This window comes from Alternaria triticimaculans, assembly GCF_023758025.1.
Source record: "Alternaria triticimaculans strain BMP 0046 chromosome Unknown scaffold_7, whole genome shotgun sequence".
In the NCBI taxonomy this organism is placed as follows: Eukaryota; Fungi; Ascomycota; class Dothideomycetes; order Pleosporales; family Pleosporaceae; genus Alternaria; species Alternaria triticimaculans.
The window spans coordinates 357,448-379,722 of NW_026055964.1; the positions used below are offsets into that span (position 1 = coordinate 357,448).

Sequence of the window (22,275 nt, forward strand, 5' to 3'; positions counted from 1 at the left end):
AGACTCCATATGGTGCATAGCTTGTAAGATCGTCTGCACAGTCTCAGCATGGATGTCGCGTGTGTAAGTCTTACGATGGCACTCACAGTATCGTATTCATTGCACGCCATCAATGCGAGGATTGAATGACTTATTTGCCCTGAAGAAAGGTCAGCATCGTGTTCGTAAGAAAGACAGGGTATGACATACGGGGCAGCCATCGCAAGTGCAGGTGGAGCCGCAGTTGCAGCTACCAGAAGCACAGCCGCAGTTACCCTTCATTATTGATGGTTGAAGATGGGTTGTTGGTTTGTGGGAAAGTAGGTTGATATAGTTGTTGGCTTGATGGAATTGACTTGATTGTTGTGATGTAGGAGTAAGCAGCAGAGGGCCAGCAACCAACTTCTTATATACCCGAAGCATGCGCGACTTGTGCGGCAGCACAGCCAAACGCAGGGCCCTTCACGCCACCTCTTCCCTGCGGTAACGCCGTCAGCGGCGGCTCCCGTTCATGTGCTTCACGAGCTTTGCCCCGCATCCCACCGTGTTTGTGGCATTGTTGACTGTAAGCTTTGGCCTCAGTGGTCGATAGCTCCGTTGGTAAGTTTAGCCGCGTGCACGCGTTTTGTGCTATTGGCTCCCACTTATCTTGCGTACATTGTGCGGTTGGTCGGCTGGTTGCGCGGGGGCATGAGAGACTTGTGCGGTTGGTCTAGCCTGGCTTCTAGAAAGTGCCAGGGCTTGCCTCGGGAGAAAAGTGGAGTTGCGTAGTTTGTGCGGATGGGTGCCAAGGCATCCGGACCGTGGGTACAGGTCGGATTCGGGCCTTATGTCTGTTTCCGTCCCGCGATAAGAGACACCAGCGTCGTGAACGTTTCCGGGTTACAGAACCATGAGATGCTTTAGTTGGACTGTAATGTCAAGTCTGGCCCAATGATAGAAGAGGAAAAAAAGTGTTTGTGTAAAAGAAAGAGGGCCTGGCAGGCGATTCTTCTTGACTACGAACGTAGGTACACGACACCTTTGAGCCAGATTATGGACTTTGTCCTGTGTTGGTCAACCAATAAATTTGCCACCGCAGTATATGCAGGCATCGCAAGCAAGAAACAATACCCGTGCCAGCGTGACAGGGATTTCCTTGCGTTCGTACACATCGCCTTCATCGTCGGAATCGTTGCTTTCTTGATCGCCTCCTTCTTGGTCGCTAGAACCCTCTTCATCCATCTTGTTCAACGGATCGCTGCTCTCCTCCCTTTCCTCTGATATCATGCCGTTTCTAGTCACGCCAGTCATGACCGTGTTATCCTCAGCGTCAGAGCTATTATTGCGTTCCACGTCTTCTTGGGCCATGATGAACTCGTCGCTTAGAAATGGTGTGCTGCATATACCACAGTACTTTGTGATGCCGGGCGCCTGGATAGCCAGGAAAGTGAGGCCACATCTAGGGAACACATGTCCGTTGGTGCATGTTGCTGATCGGGGGTCTGCGAACGGTATAAATGCGGAGCAGAAATCACAAGTATCTGCTACTGGGACTGCTGGGCCTCGATTCGTCGAAATGCTGTTGCCATGCATACCGGTGCTGACTGATGATGCGCTTTCCTGCTCCGAAGTTCTGTCTGCGGGCAAGGACTCGGATGCATCGTCATTGCCCATGACCATGTTGATGAGTGTGACGAGTTGTTTGTGATGCGTGCGAATTTCTGCGCTGAAGGGCGCATGCGATAGTGATGAAGGAAGTTGTTGCAAGGCCACGGCAAGGCGATACGCAATTAGAGTCTTCGGTAGCTCCTTATTAATCTGCGTCTTGTAGGCTTCAGACACAAGGATGGTATAGCGATCCTTCAGTGTAGGTGATTCAAGGAAAGCAATCGCCTTGAAACCCTTGATCAACGAATCGAGATCGTTGACATCGAAGTACGCTGCTGATGCGGTCGTGTCCATCTCACTGACAGGAGGACCTGTGTAAGTCTCAACTAGCTTTCCAACCATCTCATCCGCGAATGCAGGTATGTCATCAGGGTCCTCGACAACTTCTTCTGCCAACTTCTTAAGACTGTACATGAGTCCTTCTGAAGTTACGTTCTCTTTTGGAAAGATGTCCCGTGAACGGCTGCCAGGTCGCAAAGAGCTGATAGCCACGGCACCACTACGGTCAGCCGGAATACCGTACTCGATCATATCGGAAGGATGTACGCTGTTGCATGCCGCGATGAAGTCGCCTAGCGGAGATCTCGTGAGGCCCCATACCTTGGCCCTGCTATTGCCTTTAAGTTCGTGCTTTACACTAAACAGTGCGAGATTGTTTCCGATTCTCTCCCGCCATTCTGGGGCATCAAGGCTTTTGAGCCCATCAGGAGTCTGCTCGAGGATAGCAGTTGGGCTGTGGAGTGTCGATAGTAGAGAGCTTATATGGAGACGAGGTGTTGTGGCCTGAGTCGTGTCCCAGACAAGGCCTGAAACTGGATCCCATCGACCGTCTAGATCATGCGTGCTCCTTTCGATGATAGAAGCGTCAAGAGCGGATATCGTTAGATATACTAGTCCCGTATTCGTAAAGAGGGCGAGCTTTAGTCTGTATTCATCTTCGACTCGGTGAAACCATTTCATCGGGCCATCATATCGCATTTCGTGGCCTGCATAGACAACTTCTTGCTGCAAGCTCATACGCCCAGTGTTGTACGTGATAGTCCGCGCCCGTATATCCTCATTCGTAGCGTATACCAGTACGGAATAATAACACCCGTCGCGTATGATCCAAGGACTCCAAGCAATATGCGAGATGTATCTTTGCTGTTTGATCATGTCTTCGAAGATATTGGGTTGTGGGAAGATCGTGTCCGAAGAAAGTGCAAAAGACTCATGTGTTAACACGTCTGCCCTCCAGTCTGGCTCAGCTCCTAGGGAGGACGTGGGCGTTTCAACCTTGAGAAACACGAGGTGATTATCGTCATCAGAGACAACTAGCATGTGCGGGCCGTATACCAAGTGAGTACCGACAACACCAGCCGGCCCTGGGCAAGGCAGAGCGGGTGCCCAGGCGAACGCTCGAATGCGGCCTCTCGACCGCAGTCGTTCCTTGGAATCGTGCACCACATGGCTAGGTTCGTGGTCCCAGTCTCCGAAGTGGTCAACGAGCGCATCGTTGATGATCAATCGTCGAGTCCAACTGGTCTCTTCTTCTGGCTTGCCTTCTGCTGCTGACCAGAGGGAAAGCGTCAAGTTTGCGGTAAGAGCAGCAAGCGCACATTTTCGATGTTTAGCAATACCGGGCGGTGACCACGCGATGCTGATGGGAGCGCTGTTAGAAATCTCTTCGCCGACGGAGTAGTTAGATGTTGGCGCAGGTTCTTTGAGTGGGAGCTCATCGGTCGAGAACAAGGGTACCTTGAGAGGCACATGCTGCCATTGCGGCAAGACTTGGTCCCGCTCGAAGTCGACGGTGTTCGGAAACTAGGTAATCATTAACAAAAAGGTCTCGTGTAAGTATCTGCACGGAAAGGTACTCACGAGCAGCTCTACGCGCTCATCCGACGCTAATGCAATGATGCCGTCGGAAGACCAATCGATTGCATCGACGCAGGCCGGCCAGCATCTCAGCACTGTCACGTCCGCCATGATCGCGCATCAAGTCTCTGAATAAGTGGTCCCTGTTGTTTAGTGGTTCTGGTCATGGCTCACTGTGGTGAGGGAGATCGTGAATAGGTTTCGACTAGCGCGAAAACCCGAAAAGCCTTGACGTAGGAAGCGCAACAAGTCTCGAATTAACGACTTTTGCATACAATGACTAAAACCTTCACATAGCACTTCGTGGACGTGCAGGGACGTGAGAAGCATCGAACACGCGAGATTTGCTGGCCCAGGATCGCGTTGAACGCTTTGGGACTAGTTCCGGACTTATCGATAGTGCTGGTACCGACCGCCGACGAAAAAGTGATTTTTCCGCCGTCCTTCTCAACTTCTCCACACGAAGCATTGCCAACCAACAAGATGGGGAAAAGACCGATCTCTGACGTCGTCGCTGAAGACGGCGCGACCACGACACCCGAACTTTCAAGAAAGAAGAGCAAAAAGGACAAGAGCAAGAAGCTCAGCAAGACCGCTGCAGTAGATGCGACCGAGACAAATGGCGATGCGCAGGCTGTAGAGAACTCGGACGACGAATCGAGTCTGTCCAAGGCCGAGCGCAAGGCGGCAAAGAAAGCAAAGAAGGCGGCTAAGGAAGCGAAAAAAGCGCTGAAGGCTGCCGCGGGTGCCGATTCAGACGAGCCTGCGGAAGAGAACGAGGAAGCCATCAAGGCAGCAGAGAAGGCTGCGCGAAAGGCAGAGAAGAAGCGCGCGAAGGCATTGGCCAAGGGCGAAGCTACCGAGCCCGTACCCTCCTCCAAGCCAGCACCGGTCGAAACCACATCGAGCGCAGCCACCGTCGAATCCGGAGACTATGTAGAGAGCAAAGAGCTGACCCAGCTTCCCCAGTCGGAGGTCGATGCCTTCCTCGCCAAGAACACGATGGCTATCCAAGACCCCAAACCTGCCGCTCGCAAGCTCCGTCCTATCCTGAACTTCAAGTACCTCCCGGTCGACGATGCGCAACGCGCCTTCTTCGCCAAGTTCAGCGCCCCTACACCTATACAAGCCGCCGTCTGGCCATACTTGCTCTCAGGCAGAGACATGGTTGGTGTTGCTGAGACAGGTTCCGGCAAGACGCTCGCGTTTGGTGTACCCTGTGTGCGCTACATCGCAGCGCTGCCCAAGAACGAGCGGAAGGGTGTCAAGGCCGTCATTGTCTCACCTACGCGTGAGCTGGCTGTTCAGATCTACGACCAGTTGGTAGCGTTGGCGACACCGGCTGGACTATCTGTAGTCTGCGTGTACGGCGGTGTGCCAAAAGATCCTCAGGTTGCCGCTTGCAAGAAGGCGCATATCGTGGTCGCTACGCCCGGTCGTTTGAATGACTTAATTGGCGATGGCTCAGCAGATCTCAGCAAAGCCGAGTACGTAGTACTTGACGAAGCCGACCGCATGCTTGATAAGGGTTTCGAAGAAGCAATTCGGCAAATCATCTCGCAGACGCCCAAAAAGCGCCAGACCCTCATGTTTACTGCTACGTGGCCGCCCTCCGTCCGGGATCTTGCATCTACCTTCATGAACTCGCCGGTTAGAATCACAATCGGCGACAACCAGTCTGGCGAGCTCCGCGCCAATGTGCGCATTAAGCAGCTTGTCGAGGTTGTCGATCCCCGCGGCAAAGAGCAGTGTCTGCTGCAGCTACTTAGACAGTATCAATCCGGCAAGAACAAGGACGATCGTATCCTCGTCTTCTGTCTGTACAAGAAGGAAGCAATGCGCATCGAGGATTTCATCCGCAGGCAGGGCTTCCGCGTGGGTGGAATTCACGGCGACCTGAGCCAAGAAAGGCGCAGCGCCTCACTGGCGGCGTTCAAGGAAGGCCATGTGCCCCTCCTCGTGGCGACGGATGTTGCTGCACGAGGTCTTGACATTCCTGCGGTGAAACTCGTCATCAATGTCACGTTCCCTTTGACGGCGGAGGACTACGTTCACAGGATTGGTAGAACGGGTCGTGCCGGAAAGGAGGGTTTGGCGATCACGCTCTTCACGGAACACGACAAAGCACTCTCCGGATCGTGAGTACCCCTTGCGCCTGGCTACATGTTTTCAGTGTGCTAACTCTATTATTAGGTTGATCAACGTCCTCAAGGCAGCCAACCAGCCCGTACCCGAAGAGTTGATGAAGTTCGGTACAACTGTCAAGAAGAAGGAGCACGGTGCATACGGCGCCTTCTACAAAGACACCGGAGACTCCAAGGCAGCTACTAAGATTACTTTTGACTAAGTCGCATGAGTCTAGCTGCGTGTTGTCAAAAGCGGACTCGGCATCTCGTAACGAAGCTGGTCGGCGAAGTAGATGCCGCCGGCTACAGCTGCAGCGCGGAGATCGACTTGTAGACCTAGAAGCATTTGTCTAGCGGAGGCGTTTCGGATCATGCAAAGCAAAAGTCCCGGTAGTGTGCATTGTTGTAGATCGCGATGTGTGTAGTAATTACGAGTCTGCACAATATCTCATTCTTCAGAACGAATATCCCATCTTATGCATGAGCTGAAGAGAATCCCCTGTCCTATAGCTTCCGGCTGTACCGTGCCTGAACAATCGTACGATTTCCAAACCTGCGTATCCTCAGGTCCACACGAGAAGAAGGCTTCAGCCACCTCATCATATCGTATGCACTTGTTCCTAGCTACCATCGTGAATCTCAAATACGCATGTATCCACATGCGCCAACCGACCGCCATAACGACAACAACTCGCCTATCCAATGCACTACGCTTCCATTACCACCAAAAGCCCACACTGACCCTCCACATGCCCACTCCACGGGGACACCCAAGCCCGCACACCGACCCCCAAAACTCCTCTCCGATCCTCACCATGTACATGGCTCGGCAACGGACCCGTACTATAGGTTCTAACACACGCCGCTCCCGCAGACTAGACCCGCGTGTGCAGCGAAAAAAGCGTCTGGCGTCAAAGTGGTACTTCGCCGAATGTGGTCGCCGACTATAGTTCGGACAAATCACTAGACAGCCAATCAGATCCCCGCAATGAGATGCAGAGGCCCAGTCTTCTGGGGTGGGATTGGTGAACTAGAGCCCGAGGGGATTTATCATGCCTCACCGCAGTGAGGTAGTGTGTTCGCCGTGTGTAGGGGGGTTCGGCGAGGAGGGTATGTGGGATTGCGGAGGAAGGTAGGTGTATATAAGGGTCTCGGTGGGTTGCTGAGCGGACGGAGTGCATTCCAGATCTCTTTCAACCAAGATACGCATTTCGAGACTACTGTTATACCACGCTATACGCTACCGAACTCTACGAAAAGGTTTCGGCATACTTCCTCTTACGTTCGGCATACTTTCATCGGCACATCGTCGGCATCGCCACATATACTCGATATCCACTCCCATACAAACGTTCACAATGTGCAAGAAGGCTTCCTGCGACTCCTGCAGTAGGTCACCTACCACAGTTCTAGTGTACGAACACGGCTAACATCGCCTCAGACAAGACCACATGGTGGGGCTGTGGTAAACACGTCGCCGGCGTCATGGACAACACCCCCAAAGAGCAATGGTGCACATGCGCACCCCGAGTCGAACAACAAGGCACACAATATCCTCCCATGGGCTCACTATCTTCGGCATGACTACCGGCTTGGATGAGGAGCTCGAAGGCCTAGCGACGAGACGATACGGGATGAAGGGCTGCTCTTTTCGGAGTCTGAGAACATATGGAGTACAGGCGTGATGATTTACGATACGAACGAGGCATGGATACGATTTCTGATAGCGTTAGCGATGCGCAATACATACCCAATTCTACCTTTTGAAGACTGCTTTGTCGCTGGTGATCAGCATGCTGTAGTGCTGTGTAGATCGCCTTGTCTGGGCCTTGTGCATGTTGCACATGTCGGCACAACCGTTCGAATGATCACCAGCACGTTTGTCGATGACGGGGATACAAGGTGCGCCTTGCACGACGAGGCCTTCATCACGGTCTGGCGGGACCTGGCATCTTTGTCCGTCGCCCGTTCCAGAAGCATGGTGTTGGGAGCTACGACATGTCACCACCAGCTTTGTAGCACGGTGACCACGGTGACCACGGAGGACAGTGGAAACATCTGGACCGTGGTGATGACAGAAGCTGTCATTTTAGACCCTGAAGCGGGTAAGTTGAGGCCTCAATCCTGTTAGCAAGGCTCGGCGGCCATTTGAAACAGCTTCTGGAAGTCTCAGATGCTTCGAAGTCAAACAGCTATGATGTCGACGGGTGCCGGGCCAGTGAGGCATCTCCCTTCCAATCGGACCCCAAGAAAATGCCGGCGCAGATGCGTGGCGCGTACAGCGCAATGACAAGACAGTCAAAAAGTCTTGTGCCAGACCATTGGAAAGGTAAGAATAGGACGGTTGGTGGTGGATGAGTTGGAGAGAACGCGCGCGAACCAATGGGTTCGGAGAGGGCACACCCGCCATGGTGAGGCTGGTCTCATAATGGGTCTGCTAAGTATAGCCGTTGCAGATGTGGAACTAGGCCCCTGCAACTAGCCAGTTTCAGCCATGGCCCTACAGGATCCTCCGCCATGAGCTTCAGCGACGAGGTGAATGACAGGCAGGCACCCTGCAGCAAGAGGCGCATGTGGTGATGGAAAAGGTAGCGACTGAGAACTGGCATTGGGCAGATGCGGGGAAAGCAGAAAAAGCAACTCTCCAGGACCCCGTTGGATGTCCTGCACGCGGTCATGAAGTAGTGGTAGATCCTGCTAGCGAAACGATTCTCGAATGTTTGAGATCGCTCTCGTGCATATCGCAGTAATCACAGGATGTGACTCGCGCAGCTCACACAATGGCTGGATCACGTCGGCGGTTAGCCCAAAGTATCCATGAATGGCGGCGGCCGTCGCGGACACCAAACGGAGACTGCCACCTGGGGGAGGTATATTTGCAGTTCATAACCGGCGCATGCTGCTGTTATTGTTGAGTAGTGAAAACCACGCGCATTCGTCTCTGCCGCTTCGTATTGTCGTGTATTGTCGCAATAGAGCGTACCTGAGAGCATTTGGCGCTGAGCAGCTTGACCCCGCCATCCATCCCACTTGGAAAGCGCGCCCGCCGCAGCAACAAACACACGCCATCGCACCTTCCCTGTGCTCTCCGCAACATCTGCTTCTGTGAAGACACGTCCTTCACAACCTTGGAACGCCGACGGAAGAAGCCACGGGCTACGGTGCGTCGCCACGTTCCCTCCCGCTCCCACGTTGAGATCGCGCATCTGGGACTGACTTGGCGGTACAACAGACCCTGCCCCCACCTTATCCGTCTCCTTTCTGTCACCGCCTCATTCCCTCTCCACCTTGCGCGGGCATCACCCCAGCATCCTCGAGAAGCTCCGAAGCGCAGCCGCTCCAGCTCCAATCGGTTGGTCGACGACATCTCTCGGTAGCCAGCGTCATTACACGGCTAAAGACGAGCGCCTCCATCAGGCACGCCCAAGTACACGCCTCGTTGAACCGGGCACTGCACAGGCCTCGACTCCAACAAACACAGTTCTGTGGTAAGTCAAACGATACGAGCGGATGCATAGGCGGGGGCGAATAGCACATGTCGTTCTTTGTATTCTGACGTGCGCGTTGCCGCCATGAACACCTTTTGCGGCTCAAAGGGCACAGCACGTGGGGCTGGTTCAGTGTCTGACACAGTGCCGTTTCACCAGCGCGCGCAAGACACGCCTGCTGTTCTGCGAACAATGCTTGCCATATAGCCTTCTAGGACCCAAAGCTGACCAGCGCATTTGTAGATTCTACTTGAACCACCGCAGACGCATTCTCATTCCGCCTCTTCAGCTCTTCACCTGCCGACTATCCAGCAATTGCGACCCCGCAATCACTGAGCCCAGCTCAATTGACCCAATTCACTGCGCATCAGCGCGTTCCAACCACAACAACCGCCAACATGCCTCCAGCGGGGAGTGGCAGCTCTAGAAAGATCTCTTTCAATGTCTCAGAGCAGTACGATATCCAAGATGTCGTCGGAGAGGGCGCATACGGTGTTGTTTGGTAGGCTTCACCTGTCAGTACCAGCCAGTCTGCTGCTAACCACGCGACAGCTCCGCATTACACAAGCCGTCAGGCCAGAAGGTCGCCATCAAGAAGATCACGCCCTTTGACCACTCCATGTTCTGTCTGAGAACACTGCGAGAGATGAAGCTACTCCGCTACTTCAACCACGAGAACATCATCTCCATTCTCGACATCCAGAAGCCTCGGAACTACGAGACCTTCACCGAAGTGTACCTGATCCAGGTTTGTAACTCCAACATCTCATGGCATTCGTGGTCACTAACCCTGTACCCAGGAACTCATGGAGACCGACATGCACCGCGTCATTCGCACACAGGAGCTTTCGGACGACCATTGCCAGTACTTCATCTACCAGACCCTGCGCGCGCTGAAGGCCATGCACTCCGCGAACGTTCTGCACCGCGATCTCAAGCCTTCCAACTTGCTCCTCAACGCCAACTGCGATCTCAAGGTCTGCGATTTCGGTCTGGCTCGATCAGCCGCCTCCACCGAAGACAACTCGGGTTTCATGACGGAATACGTTGCAACGCGATGGTACCGTGCGCCCGAGATTATGCTTACCTTCAAGGAGTACACAAAGGCCATCGATGTATGGAGTGTAGGATGCATTCTAGCAGAGATGCTTAGCGGAAAGCCTCTGTTCCCAGGAAAGGACTGTAAGTGTTGTGCCAGTACCGTTGTCGGAAATGATACTAACAATCATCAGACCACCACCAGCTTACGTTGATTCTCGATGTGCTCGGCACACCCACCATGGAAGACTACTACGGTATCAAGTCCCGCCGAGCTCGCGAATACATCCGATCGCTGCCCTTCAAGAAGAAGATCCCGTGGAAGGCCATGTTCCCCAAGACCAACGACCTGGCGCTTGACCTGCTTGAGCGGTTACTCGCTTTCAACCCCGTCAAGCGTATTACGGTCGAGGATGCGCTCAAGCACCCGTACCTTGAACCGTACCACGACCCAGATGACGAGCCGACCGCCGACCCGATTCCAGAGGAGTTCTTCGACTTTGACAAGAACAAGGACAACCTGACAAAGGAGCAGCTGAAGCGTAAGTCAAAGATCATATGCGTGCCCTGAACCTCTGCTAACTTTCGATAGTCCTCATCTACCAGGAGATTATGCGATAAACTTGTCCACGTTTCCCCCCTCAAATCCGAGATATACACAAGATACCACGATCGAGTCGATTTCCGCAACTTGTCCACAGCTAGCTGGTCTGAGCTCATTACCATATTCGAGGAAGGTTCTACAATCGTCCTGTAATTTGGATTCGCAGCAAGACATGATGTTAGCCAAGTGGCGGTAGGAAAGCATACGAGGAGATGTCGCTTCGAATTCGCGCTCTCTCAAGAAAGAAAGAATCTCCTATAACCACAGTTCGTAAGATAGGAAAAGGCAGAAATGAATTGCTTGTTTGCAATCCCAGATGTCGACTTTGCATGTGCCCATGAATGTGAGTGCTTTGTTTGGGAAAGTATGCTACATCTTCAATGCCCAATCCATGCGTTGAATCTTCTCTTCCTCCCTAGTACCTCTCCTACTACGCTGTTGTCCATCCCAGATCACGCCTTCAAAGTTCATCTCACCTCGCGCCTGCACCTGCGTATCCGTGGGCCTCGTCCAATCGTAGATAACCGACTCGCATCTACTCCCTTTCCAAGACGCATGCGCACTTCCCGTACTATTTCCACTCATTCCCTGCGAATCATCTAGATGATCCCTAACCTCCGGCTCCGACACAGCGTCCAACACAGACGACCGCCGCGTCGGACTCGTCGTTGAGCCCCTTCGAGCAACTTCGTTCCACCACCGCTTATCATATGCATCATATGAGAGCGAGGAACTGCGCCGACGTGCTGGAACGGGGTAGATGGGGTTATGCAGTGGAAGTGGATCGAAAGAGCCTCTGAGAGACTGACGCCGGGAGTGTGTGCGTGAAGGACGCTCTGTTGATGTCAACGGAAGCGTATTCTCGTGTATAGCAAAGGCATTGGGGCCTAGTGTTGTAGACCGCGAGTCGTGCGCCCGCCACTGAGCTAGTCCGGGCCATTTCCTCTTCTCAACATCTCCGCTATTGTATAGAGAGGTTGGCGTCGTGGCACTGGTCGATGAAGATGAAGACCCAGCAACAGAATCCTTCCTCACAACCACGGATTTCAGCTTCAACAAACTCGCCGCTCTGCTCCTCCTCGTATCTTGGCTACCATGCCCACAGGAACTACACTGCCGGTTCCACGTCACTCTTCCCGTTACTGGATTGACATCGTAGTTTCCACCACTCAATTGCGTTTGTGACTGGCGCTCTAGATCGGCTTGTCGCTTGTGTGCGAAGTGGAGGCGGAGGTACCATGCTATAGCTACGAGTATGAGGAAGAGGAGTATGGAGAGGGCGATGGCGGAGTTGCGGTCGATGTTTGTGGAGGGATTGGTGGTGGAAGATGCGGAGTCGGATTTGTGTTTACTTGCTATTGCACCACCGGCCATGGCGGCGACCGACATGCTGAGGTTGTTGAGTGGTTTTGCTGGGAGGGACGGCTGGTGGAGGCATTGGTGGACATGTGCACGGGAAGCCGGCGGAAGTGGTGATGTGTATGAGATGCGAATGGTCGCGTGTGCTGTGCTGTATTACACCCTGTGACTTCATAGTTTGGCTTTGTACCAGAGTGTCGTTATCTAAGTACGCTTGGTGCGGTCGAGACCGAATGGACTGGTAGCGGACCAGTGTTGGAGATGAGGGGCAGTAAGCGTCGCGTTGGAAGCCGAGTATAGAGCCATGTCGTATCCATTCTTCTAATCTCTAGATCTTGCTTGTAGTGTGGAGTTGTTGTGCCCTTGAACGCCGCCCAATGCCCGTGTTTAATTCGTATCCGTACAGAGTGGTGTCCTTCGCTATGCAACAGATCGCCTACCCAATATCTTCATATACACATAATCATACACCATATGCCCCCGTCTCCCTTATCTCCTGACCCTAGAAATCACACCTCCCATCCTTCCACCCCGTCCTCCACCTCTCCTCCCACTTCTTGCAATCAAATTGCTCCTTCCCCAGCTTCTCATTCACAGCATTATGCGCCTCGCACATCCACTCTCCAAACTCGTTCCTCGAGCTGACTCTCGGTGTGTTCTTCTGCATCCACTTCTGGAAATCTTCGGCGCACACCCAGCATGGGTACAACTTGCCAAATGTGGTGAGGAAGGATTTGGTTTCGGATTGAAGTTGGGGAGAGGGGTTCGTGGGGTATGCGCCGGTTATGGAGTGGAGGAGGGTCCATGAGGAGCGGCCGAGGGCTTCGACGTCGGGTGGGCAGTCGGCGGGGAGGGATGGCGCAGTCGTGGTGGGAGCGGCGGCCGGTGTGCGCTTTTTGGGCATTTTGCCTGACATGGCCATGAGGGAGGTTAGGTCGTTGCAGGCTCGACATCTGTAAGTCGAACACATATGTTAGCAACAGTCTTCTTTGTAAAGATGGTAGTTATCCTGCGCGTATGTCTTCCGGCGCATTCGAGAGTTGACGGTACTTACGGCTTGCCATCTGGACCGAGTATAATGCCATTCGCCAGCTTCTTGTACCCAGGCCTTCCCGCGATATCCTGGCCTTCATCTTTCTCATTCGGTTCCTGCGCCATCTTCTGCTGTCTGGAAGCTCAGTGGTGGTTGTGATATGTCGCGGCGAGCAACTGGTGATTTCTAAGCTCTTCCATGATCGGACCTCGGCGGTATGCACGCGTTCCAGGGTCAACCATGTCGTGCGTCATCGCGCCTTCGCCGTTGACGGCGGTACATTTGCGGGTCATGCGTCGGCATCGGAGTTCGTAATTCTCGTGCATCCGTGACTTCGTAGCGCGATTGTAGACATGTTGTTGCTTTCGAATTACTCTTGGCGCGTAGATAAGAGGGAGGTTGTGGACGCGCAGTAGAGCGTGCAGACGATCCGCATTTGAACATTACAAACGCATCCTCCACATCCCGGCTATCACCGTCTGATCATGGATGTACCGGTGGCTGCGAATGTACTAGGAATGCTGGGAGCAGTACGTATTCTTCATGATCTCGAACGTAACCGTGCTGACCAGAAAAGGTGTGTTGGTCCATTCAGGTACCTACGTCTCCAACAACCATTATCGAGGAGCACAGCTAAGAGTGTGGTCTAGCTTATCCCACAAATCGTCATCAACTATCGCAGGCACAATGCTACTGGACTCCAGCCGACCATGATGATGTTGTGGGCATGGGCTGGGGTTCCTTTGGGCGTTTATAACATTGCTGAAGACTACAACATTGCTCTGCGCATACAGCCTCAGATTCTTACCGTACTGAGCCTGGTGACGTGGATCCAGTGTTATTACTATGAGAAGGTAAGTGGTTTCATCAACGGCTCGAGTGTGAATACGACAGCTAACATTCCAAAGAGTTGGTCGGTTCTTCGCTCGCTCGCAGTTGTGGTCCCTGTGGCGTGCCTCATGGGCGGTATTCAAGCTGGTCTCATCTTCGCCATTCAGCATGCCAAGTCAGAGGGACTGCATTGGCCCAGTATCCTCATGGCTGTTGCTTCAGCCGCTCTGCTTGCTGCTGGTGTCCTGAGACATTACGTGGATGTCTACGTTCACCGGACCGTTCGTGGCATATCCTTCATCTTTGTCGGTATTGATGCCCTGGGAGATCTCTTCTCCTTGGTGTCAGTCGTCTTCCAACCTAAGCTTGACGTCTTGGGTCTGGTCATATACGGCTCCGAACTGGTGCTGTGGATCGGCATCTTCCTGTGCGGAGCGTATTACAATCTCCCCTCGTGGTACGCTGCAAAGAAGGAGACGGAGAGGACCAACGAGGGCTTAGATGAGCCGAACAGTGGGCCGGCGGGCACGTCTGGGATCGCACTTCACGATCTGCCCTCCAGCACTTCCGTGTTCAGGACGCCATCGGGCGAAATTGAAGCGATCCGACAGCGCAGTATGGGCTCAATACGTGTTGCTGGTCTGGAACATCTACCGCGGAGGGTGTAGGTGAAGCGCAAATGCAGTCAACATTCAGCACATAATTTTGGCATGCGCATTTCACCCCACAAACCGTTTGCACCCCCAGCATCTTCTTCGTACAGAGGTCTAGGTCCTGCGGCTACCTCCGGTGCTGTGTTTGCCCGTGACGCGTTCGTTGCTTCCACGCTCTTGAACTTGGGCAGGCGCACGCACCTTCTCCACAATCACCATCCGCACTCCCCACACTCAGACCGGACAACTACCACCGACTACATTCACGCTCGACCTCCTGCGTCACAGAACATCAACTGCGTCACTATAATAACCCGGCGCCAGTAGCTGATACAAGTAAGCTAACCTGCACTTCCGCCGACTCCATCACCGTCCGCAACCAGAAGTCTGCTTCACCTGGTTCGGCCTATCACAGCGCTGGAATATCTCAGCAACACTAACGGGTTCAAATAGTCAGGAATACTCGCAAGTCAGCTCTCAGCTCCAACAGCATCATGACTTCCACCACTACGACCAAGGTCACCTCGCTGGACTCTCAGTCCGATGGCCCGTCGGTGCCGAACCCTACACCAGCCACTGAGTCTGTAGGCAGCCCCTACGAACCGGTAGACCCTCCTCCGGAGATGGACTATACTGCCGTCGCCAGGATTCTGGGCCCTATCCAAGAGTCGCTCAACGAGGCCGCCCTGGAGGCCGCCTACCCATCGCCACCCATCAACACACCCATCCTCGGTTCTCCAGCTCCGTCCGTTTCATATCGCTTCCCTGTGACCCGCGGTCGCGGCTTCAGTGTTGTTGGCGATAGACTCGCGCAGCTGAAGATCAATGACCGCAAGCTTCGTCACCGCGAGGGAGATGTGGGCTCCAGCAACTACTCACCAGAGGCATCCATCAACGAGGACGAAGAAGTCGATATTGCGAGCATATCCGAGGTGTTGAGCGACGGCGGTAGGGACAAGGAAGACCCAGGACAAGCTCGTAAGACCCTTGACCCCATCGATGTGACTGAGGGCTCAGTTCCTATCGCTTTAGGTTCCCCGGCCGTCAACCCGCGCATCGTAGAGTACCTGACCTTCACCTCCGACGACTTGCCTACGAACTCGGTTGCACCTTGCTTCCCCTCTACACTCATGAAGACAAGCACCGCGTCGATTAAGACCATCGTTGGCGGCAGCGACGGCGCTAGCTTGAAGAGCGATGGCGTCACTGAGAAGAGCAACTGGGCTGAGGAAATCGAAGACATGGTCGACCGTACATGCCTACGTCTCGAGCAGCTTGCCGACGATGAGTGGAAGCGTGATGGCAGCAAGAGCTTCGCCGATTACTACGTCGCTCGCCTTGAGCGTCTTCTCAGCAGCGCTAAGCGCTCCGTACCCGTCAGCATCCAGAAGAACAAGGAGAACCAGGAGTGAGAGGACAAGAATGGTGCGCCGAAGAAGCACTCATAAGTATGAAAATGGCGCAGGGAAAGGTGACGGCGTTCACGGTACGGGTAATGCTTTGTTTGTCTTCACGGTTAATGGCTCAAAAGTTGGACAAGTGCTGTCATGGTGTTCTATACCCATAATGTCTCTTCTTAACGATGCACGGGTCTACGATGATGATTCCACGATGTTAGGTTCAAGTAGTGGATCTGAAGTATCAGTAATGATAATGTGTCTTTTTCGAGATATATCCTGAACTTGCTGTGTACATGCCATGACACCTAAGTCAAGCGCGAGTACGATGCATTCCTCACACCCAGTCCCTGTAGGATAGCAACAACACCCAGCGTAATAGCCGTAGGTCTATCGTTACTCTTCCAGTAAGCTGCACCTGCGGCCGCCAGTAGGGTCGTCAAAACACCCGCGATGCTCTTGTCGTACACATCGTAGATACCCGTGACCGACCACTTGTAGTTGAGGATGCCTATCATAACGTCAATGAAAAACTTCTCGTATTTTTCCAATTCGCTTGTAGACTTACTCATGATAACAAAGAACCCGCTGCCCTCGTACCAACCGATCTTACTCGCGCCGCGCAGCATGAGTGGCAGTGTGTTCATCGTCGGATGTTTGAACTGGTCCAGACCTTTCAGCTACAACGCCTCATTAGCGCACTACCACATCGAGAAAACTTCTTGATATATTACCGTATGTCCAATCGCTAAAATGGCGTACGCAGCTGAAGAAGCCTGCAGCAAGGGGTGCGACTGTGAAGTTATCGACGTCATAGTGGTGAGTGCTGCTTTCTGAATCTTCTTAAAGCCGGTGCTGGGTATGAGAGAGATTACGAATTGGAAAACGGAGGAGAAGAAGAGGGTTCTGTGGTGTTTGCAGAAACGCGCATGTCGCGATCGCGTCGTTGTGATGCTTTTGGCTGGGACCGAGGTTGGTATGGATTGGGAACGGTTTCCCCACTTTTTGCGGGTCCGCCGGGAGGTTGGTGTACGCAGGTCGGTGGCGACGCGACTTCGCAAGAAGACGGTGACTGACACTGCCTACAGGGCCAGATTGGACATGCAGTTTGCTGGCTTTGAGAGAGGATGCGTTGTCTCCTTTGCAGTGCCTGAGATGCAAAATCACCAGTTTAGACGAGACCTTTTCGTGATCGGTGGGATACCCGGGTACCTAGGTATACTTCATTTATGGACTTCGCTGCAAGCCAGAACTCATCACTACATGTAGCGATTGTGCTGACTGGGTCTAGGCTTGCGACTGTGATGTTTGTGTGGGCATTCTCTCCGGCTGTCTTGAGCATCGCTCACGCTGTGTGTTCATCTCGTTGACCAGTACGAAGTGGTTTTCAGACTAGACAGGAACGTTCTGGTTTGCATTGCATCTCATTCGCTGATTATATCTGGTAGGTGTGTGCACTGCCCCACAGCTCCAGCCACCACACCTAACCCCGCTGTCCATCGCTCATCGAATTCGCTCGTCTGTGCTGAATCGAAATCACTTATTGGTTCGCATGGAAGAGGGTTCTGATATCCAAAGTTTTATCAACGTGAGTACTGTCAGAGTTCCATCCAATAGATCAGAAACACTCGTCTCTAACGCCCCGGCCCTAAAGACCCGGAGCCCTTCGCCAAGGGTAGTGATGTCGGGTGAAGAGGATGTCCGGGCTCCTGGTGTATGTGGAAACCAAGCTCAGCCAGCCTGCTTCGGAGTTAGCCAACTTCAGATACCGAAGCGCCCAGAAATGGAAAGACTTTGCTCCACGTGTATGAGCCTCGGTCGTCTGAATAGCACGCACTGGGAAGACATCAACGACTTCCGCGAGGTTATTGTCAATCATCACCACTCGGTTGATGCTTTACTCAAGAGTGCACGTGAAGGTTGCCATCTTTGTGGGTTACTTTTGATAGCATGGGAGGACAACTGTCGCTTGGACCAAGAACCCGGGGGTGGATGGGTTGGCAAAGATGGTTTCAAGTCAATTCCGTTCAATGATGGCATCAGACTCAAATTTCAGAGGGTGAAGAAGACGTATATGGGTGCCGTCGATGAGGTACAGCTTACTATACTTTGTGGGGACTCGCTGTTTGATTACGGCGGACACCTGATCTGTAAAGCTATGGATAGTGAGCATTCTTCAATTCCGTAGGATTTCCAGTTCTTCAGGCTAAATTGTGGAACAGCCGAACATCATACCTTACCGAAAGCATGCCTCCCATCAGGAGACGACACCAATACGGGCTCATCGGCAAGTTTGTCCAGGATCAAAGCCTGGATGGATATCTGCACAAGTTCACATCCCAAATGTTCCCAGGTTGATTCTCAGCCTCCACCATTACCAACGAGAGTCATCGCGGTAGGAACTAAAGGATCTAGCAAAAGCTATCTAGTGTCTGGAGATAAGAAGAGAGGTTACTACGCCACTCTAAGCCACTGCTGGGGAGGTCCCAACAATCGACCGTTGTCGTCGACGGATCAGACCCTTTCGTGTCGACAGCAAGGCATCGAAGACGAGTCATTGCCGAAAACGTTTCGACACGCGGTTCATGTATGCAGGGAGTTGGGCATAGAGTATATTTGGATCGACTCTCTGTGTATCATCCAAGCGCAAGAAACACAAGAAGACTGGGCAAAAGAAGCACCAAAAATGGGAGTTGTATACGGCAATTCAATCTTGAACATTTCAGCGGCGGCAGCAGCAGATTCCACGCAAGGCTGTTTCAAAGAGCGCCTTGGTCTGTTCTGCTGGCCATGTCCAATCACACTGTTCGGACAGGCATGCTATCTGTTCCGACATCCAACGGGTGTAGAACTCATCTGCGCTGATCCCGGAGACCTTGATATTTCAAAGAATGTCTTAGCCCAAAGAGCGTGGGTACTTCAGGAGCAGGTCTTATCTCGCCGCTCCATCACATTTTCGAAAACTCTTCTCATTTGGCGTTGCCGGACGCTATCGACCAACGAGAAGTACCCTTTGGGAATACCGCACGCTCAGGGTATATTGGTTGACAATTATCGTCTTCTTCACTGCCTAATAAATGGTGTACCTTTACCCATGCCGAAAACGCCAATGATCTACTTCTATACCTGCTGGTACAGAATAGTGACAGATTTTACAGGTCGGGATCTCACATACGAGGAGGATAGACTATCTGCAATTGCTGGCATTGCGAAAAGGTTTGGGGGGGTAGTAGATGACACCTATCACGCAGGGCTGTGGAGGCGCGATATGATCACGGGTTTACTTTGGAATCCAGGACGTACTCCCGGCAAACACAGAACTAGATCCGCCAGGGCACCGTCATGGTCATGGGCTTCAATCGGTGGTGGTGTGACCTATCAGAACCTTCTCTCGTTCTCTGCAGTTCGCATCCCCTTCTTACCACTGGTCGATATTCTCGATGTTTTTGACCCACCAACCTGTGTCGAGCATCCGTTCGGAGTGACTTCGAAGGCATCCTTGAGCTTGTCTGGCGTCTTAATAGCAGTGGTGCAAAACGAGCACGAAGACTCAAGGCCAGCTCTGATCGATGAGGGCACCCACTTTGAGCACCGTGGTAATATTCTCATCTCGGACGTCGGGAATTTTGACCAGTTAGATCTAGCGTGCTTGTTCTATCTACCCGTTGGATTAGCCGTTGCTTATGACTATGAACAAGTCCTGCAAAACAAGGGCGATTTGCACAGATTCTTCTTGGAAACATCACTGGAGACAGAAAAGCAAGACCGCTTGGCATTTGACCACGTGTACTGCTTGATCCTGGAGATTGCCCAAGGAAAGCAAGACACTTACAGGCGAGTAGGGCTATGTATTGTGGGCTACTATCAGAACATTGAGGTTATTAGCCCAGCCGTGCTTGGAGAACGCAGGTCCATAACTCTTATTTGAAAGTCCTTTGCTTCGCCCATATACAGCTTAGCTAATGACTTCTCTTTTCTTTTACATTCCCTAGAGTATCAACGCCAAGATTGAGAACAAGACATGTGGCAAGTGACGAAGCTAGCAAAGTAGACAAGATCCATCGCACAAAATTGCCTTACTATAGTGAAAGTTTAACTATAGCTGACCCAAAGCGAGCTTAATTGACACGATGCGTTGCGAGACCCCTATGACTAGTGCAATTTCTGGCTGGTAGTACTTAAAGACTAAGAGCTCTTCTGAGATTACCTATCTGAATTCGCTCGCATAAACTCAGTAATCAACCCCATCAGCGCAATGCCCGCACCACCCACAATCTTTATCGCAAAGCGCCCAATTCTGGTCATCGTCGTCCCACACCGTCCGAGCATGTTCGTGTGCCCACGCGCCTTCATCAGAGTACTCGCCCTCGCTGTCGATGTCGCTAGACGTGGCTTCTTCAATTGAAGTGGAGGTCACTCCTGATATGCGGGATTGTGCTTGGTGACACGAAGCCTCGATAGCATGTCAGCGTTCGAACAATACCTCCCACGACGCAAGATTCTGAACTTACACTCCCCGAACCCGAATACCCACCCACTTCAATCGCAGGGTTTGTGCGAGCCAGCTTTTGCTTATGCGACGACGATGTCTCATGCTGTAACACAGCCTGCTTACTTCCAAAAGACCTCTTACAAACTTCGCACCTAAAATTGGTAATATGAGACGGTGCAACACTTGAGGACGGCGCAATGCTATGAGACGGTGCATCGCGATGCTGCTCCATTGCTTTCTGGCTGCAGAACCGGCGGTTGCATTTGTGACATGTGTGAGCGCGGCGAGACATTGTTTCATTGGTGCCCGTGTGGCCTCTTAGCGCGGTTTCGGAAGGGAAAGACTTGGAGCAGATGGGACACTGGTTCGCCATGTTGGAGAGGGGTGAGTCGAGAGAGAGGCGAGATACTTGGAGGTAAAGTCTATGTACCCCACTTTGTGTCACCATGCACTCCCCTAAATATGGTTGGGATCGACTGCTATGAAATAAATGCAAAATGAAACCTGGTCAGAGAGGGCAGCATAACCTACTACGTTGAAAGGTGGGTACAGTTTGATTCTTCTGCTTCACTTCGCTGATCACTTCATGGCTCAATATTGCCTATGATTTTCATTTGTTGTAACTAGCACACCGTAATCTCTCTCATAGACCAAAGTTATGCTTGGGTATCATATGCCAATCCGTCATGTAGACCTCGACTCATTCGCCACCATTCAAATCACGTAACTTGCGCCCTTCCCCTTCATCTCCCTTCTCTCACTCTCTTACAGCCTCTCCGTTACCAGTCTTAGTGCTCTTCTCAGTACCCTCTCCTTCCTTCATTCTGTCGTCAATCCCTCCATCATACTGCCTTGCGGCCGGCAAAGCAGGCAGAATGCCGCTAGCAATGGCATCGAGATCAGATGGCATGCAAGTGGCCGGCGAAGTATAAGGACCCGTAGTGTCTTGCTCCGCACCCAGCTTATCAACTTTCTGTTCGGCCCACGCGATGGCGCCGTCGACTGCGGTTTTGACAGTCTGGACGACTTCTGAGACGATGGCTGCGGCGGTCGGGGTGGCTTCGGTGGTGCCGTCCGTGCTGATCGTGCTATTATCCGACGCTGATCTTGGGGATGCAGATGAAGACTTCGTAGTATCTTGTGTTTGGTGAGGAGAGTTCTGACAGGCGTCAGTATGTGTTGGGAATAGGGTGAACGTGAGAGAAGCATACTCGTTGCCTAGCTGGCGACTTCTCCTCCGTGTTTGGAGTCGTGACAGCTTCAAGTGCTTTCGGCCTCATAGTTTGTGTGGTGAGAGCGTCGAGTGCTTCCGGCTTCATGCTTTGGGTCGTACAAAGAAGCTACCCTTGCAGATTGGTTTTTGTGTTACTTAGTCGATCGCGCGGTCCTCCGAGGTGTGCCAATGTAGGTTGCTTGTGCATGCGGCCGAATGGCAGCAGGCGGCGATCTCCGCAGGTCCTTCTCGAAGTACTTGTTTGTTTGTTTGCCATTTTGGGACTGTACCGCCCTTTCCTATTCGGCATGGCGATGTGTTTGTACCCGCGTAATAGGAAGCGACACCCCCACGAAAACGACTCGGATGACGACGACCGAAATCCTGCGCGCTGACAACGACACCATCGTAGTCTTTTTGATTAGCTGTGAGTATTGCTTCCCGATCGTCTAGTGAGCCAGATAACATTCTCACTCAAACGACTGCATCCTTTCCCCAAGGCTGCCGAGGCGAGGATTCGCAAAAGCTGAATGGCGGTCGTTTGTGGTGATTGTT

The 22,275-nt window shown here is 52.6% G+C and overlaps 7 protein-coding genes across 7 annotated transcripts; 3 read left to right on the forward strand and 4 right to left on the reverse strand.

The window, feature by feature from the left end:
* Window positions 1-1,035: 1,035 nt before the first annotated feature.
* On the reverse strand, window positions 1,036-3,597 carry J4E78_005516 (uncharacterized protein; the record flags this gene model as incomplete). The annotated part of the gene is made up of 3 exons (XM_049366135.1): window positions 1,036-1,463; window positions 1,557-3,432; window positions 3,490-3,597. The coding sequence occupies 3 exons, from the start codon at window positions 3,595-3,597 to the stop codon at window positions 1,036-1,038; spliced, it is 2,412 nt and encodes an 803-aa protein (XP_049221861.1).
* A 372-nt stretch (window positions 3,598-3,969) lies between these two features.
* DBP3 (RNA-dependent ATPase) lies at window positions 3,970-5,833 on the forward strand (the record flags this gene model as incomplete). The annotated part of the gene is made up of 2 exons (XM_049366136.1): window positions 3,970-5,624; window positions 5,680-5,833. 2 exons carry the CDS (start codon window positions 3,970-3,972, stop codon window positions 5,831-5,833), a joined length of 1,809 nt encoding a protein of 602 aa, XP_049221862.1.
* A 3,665-nt stretch (window positions 5,834-9,498) lies between these two features.
* On the forward strand, window positions 9,499-10,759 carry J4E78_005518 (uncharacterized protein; the record flags this gene model as incomplete). Its single annotated transcript, XM_049366137.1, has 5 exons — window positions 9,499-9,602; window positions 9,653-9,848; window positions 9,901-10,282; window positions 10,333-10,680; window positions 10,731-10,759. The coding sequence occupies 5 exons, from the start codon at window positions 9,499-9,501 to the stop codon at window positions 10,757-10,759; spliced, it is 1,059 nt and encodes a 352-aa protein (XP_049221863.1).
* A 1,844-nt stretch (window positions 10,760-12,603) lies between these two features.
* On the reverse strand, window positions 12,604-13,259 carry J4E78_005519 (uncharacterized protein; the record flags this gene model as incomplete). Its single annotated transcript, XM_049366138.1, has 2 exons — window positions 12,604-13,054; window positions 13,156-13,259. 2 exons carry the CDS (start codon window positions 13,257-13,259, stop codon window positions 12,604-12,606), a joined length of 555 nt encoding a protein of 184 aa, XP_049221864.1.
* Window positions 13,260-13,980: 721 nt separating this feature from the next.
* On the forward strand, window positions 13,981-16,030 carry J4E78_005520 (uncharacterized protein; the record flags this gene model as incomplete). Its single annotated transcript, XM_049366139.1, has 3 exons — window positions 13,981-13,988; window positions 14,045-14,629; window positions 15,076-16,030. The coding sequence occupies 3 exons, from the start codon at window positions 13,981-13,983 to the stop codon at window positions 16,028-16,030; spliced, it is 1,548 nt and encodes a 515-aa protein (XP_049221865.1).
* Window positions 16,031-16,323: 293 nt separating this feature from the next.
* Window positions 16,324-16,830, reverse strand: J4E78_005521 (uncharacterized protein; the record flags this gene model as incomplete). The annotated part of the gene is made up of 3 exons (XM_049366140.1): window positions 16,324-16,526; window positions 16,584-16,695; window positions 16,750-16,830. 3 exons carry the CDS (start codon window positions 16,828-16,830, stop codon window positions 16,324-16,326), a joined length of 396 nt encoding a protein of 131 aa, XP_049221866.1.
* Window positions 16,831-21,264: 4,434 nt separating this feature from the next.
* On the reverse strand, window positions 21,265-21,787 carry J4E78_005522 (uncharacterized protein; the record flags this gene model as incomplete). The annotated part of the gene is made up of 2 exons (XM_049366141.1): window positions 21,265-21,666; window positions 21,719-21,787. The coding sequence occupies 2 exons, from the start codon at window positions 21,785-21,787 to the stop codon at window positions 21,265-21,267; spliced, it is 471 nt and encodes a 156-aa protein (XP_049221867.1).
* Window positions 21,788-22,275: the final 488 nt, after the last annotated feature.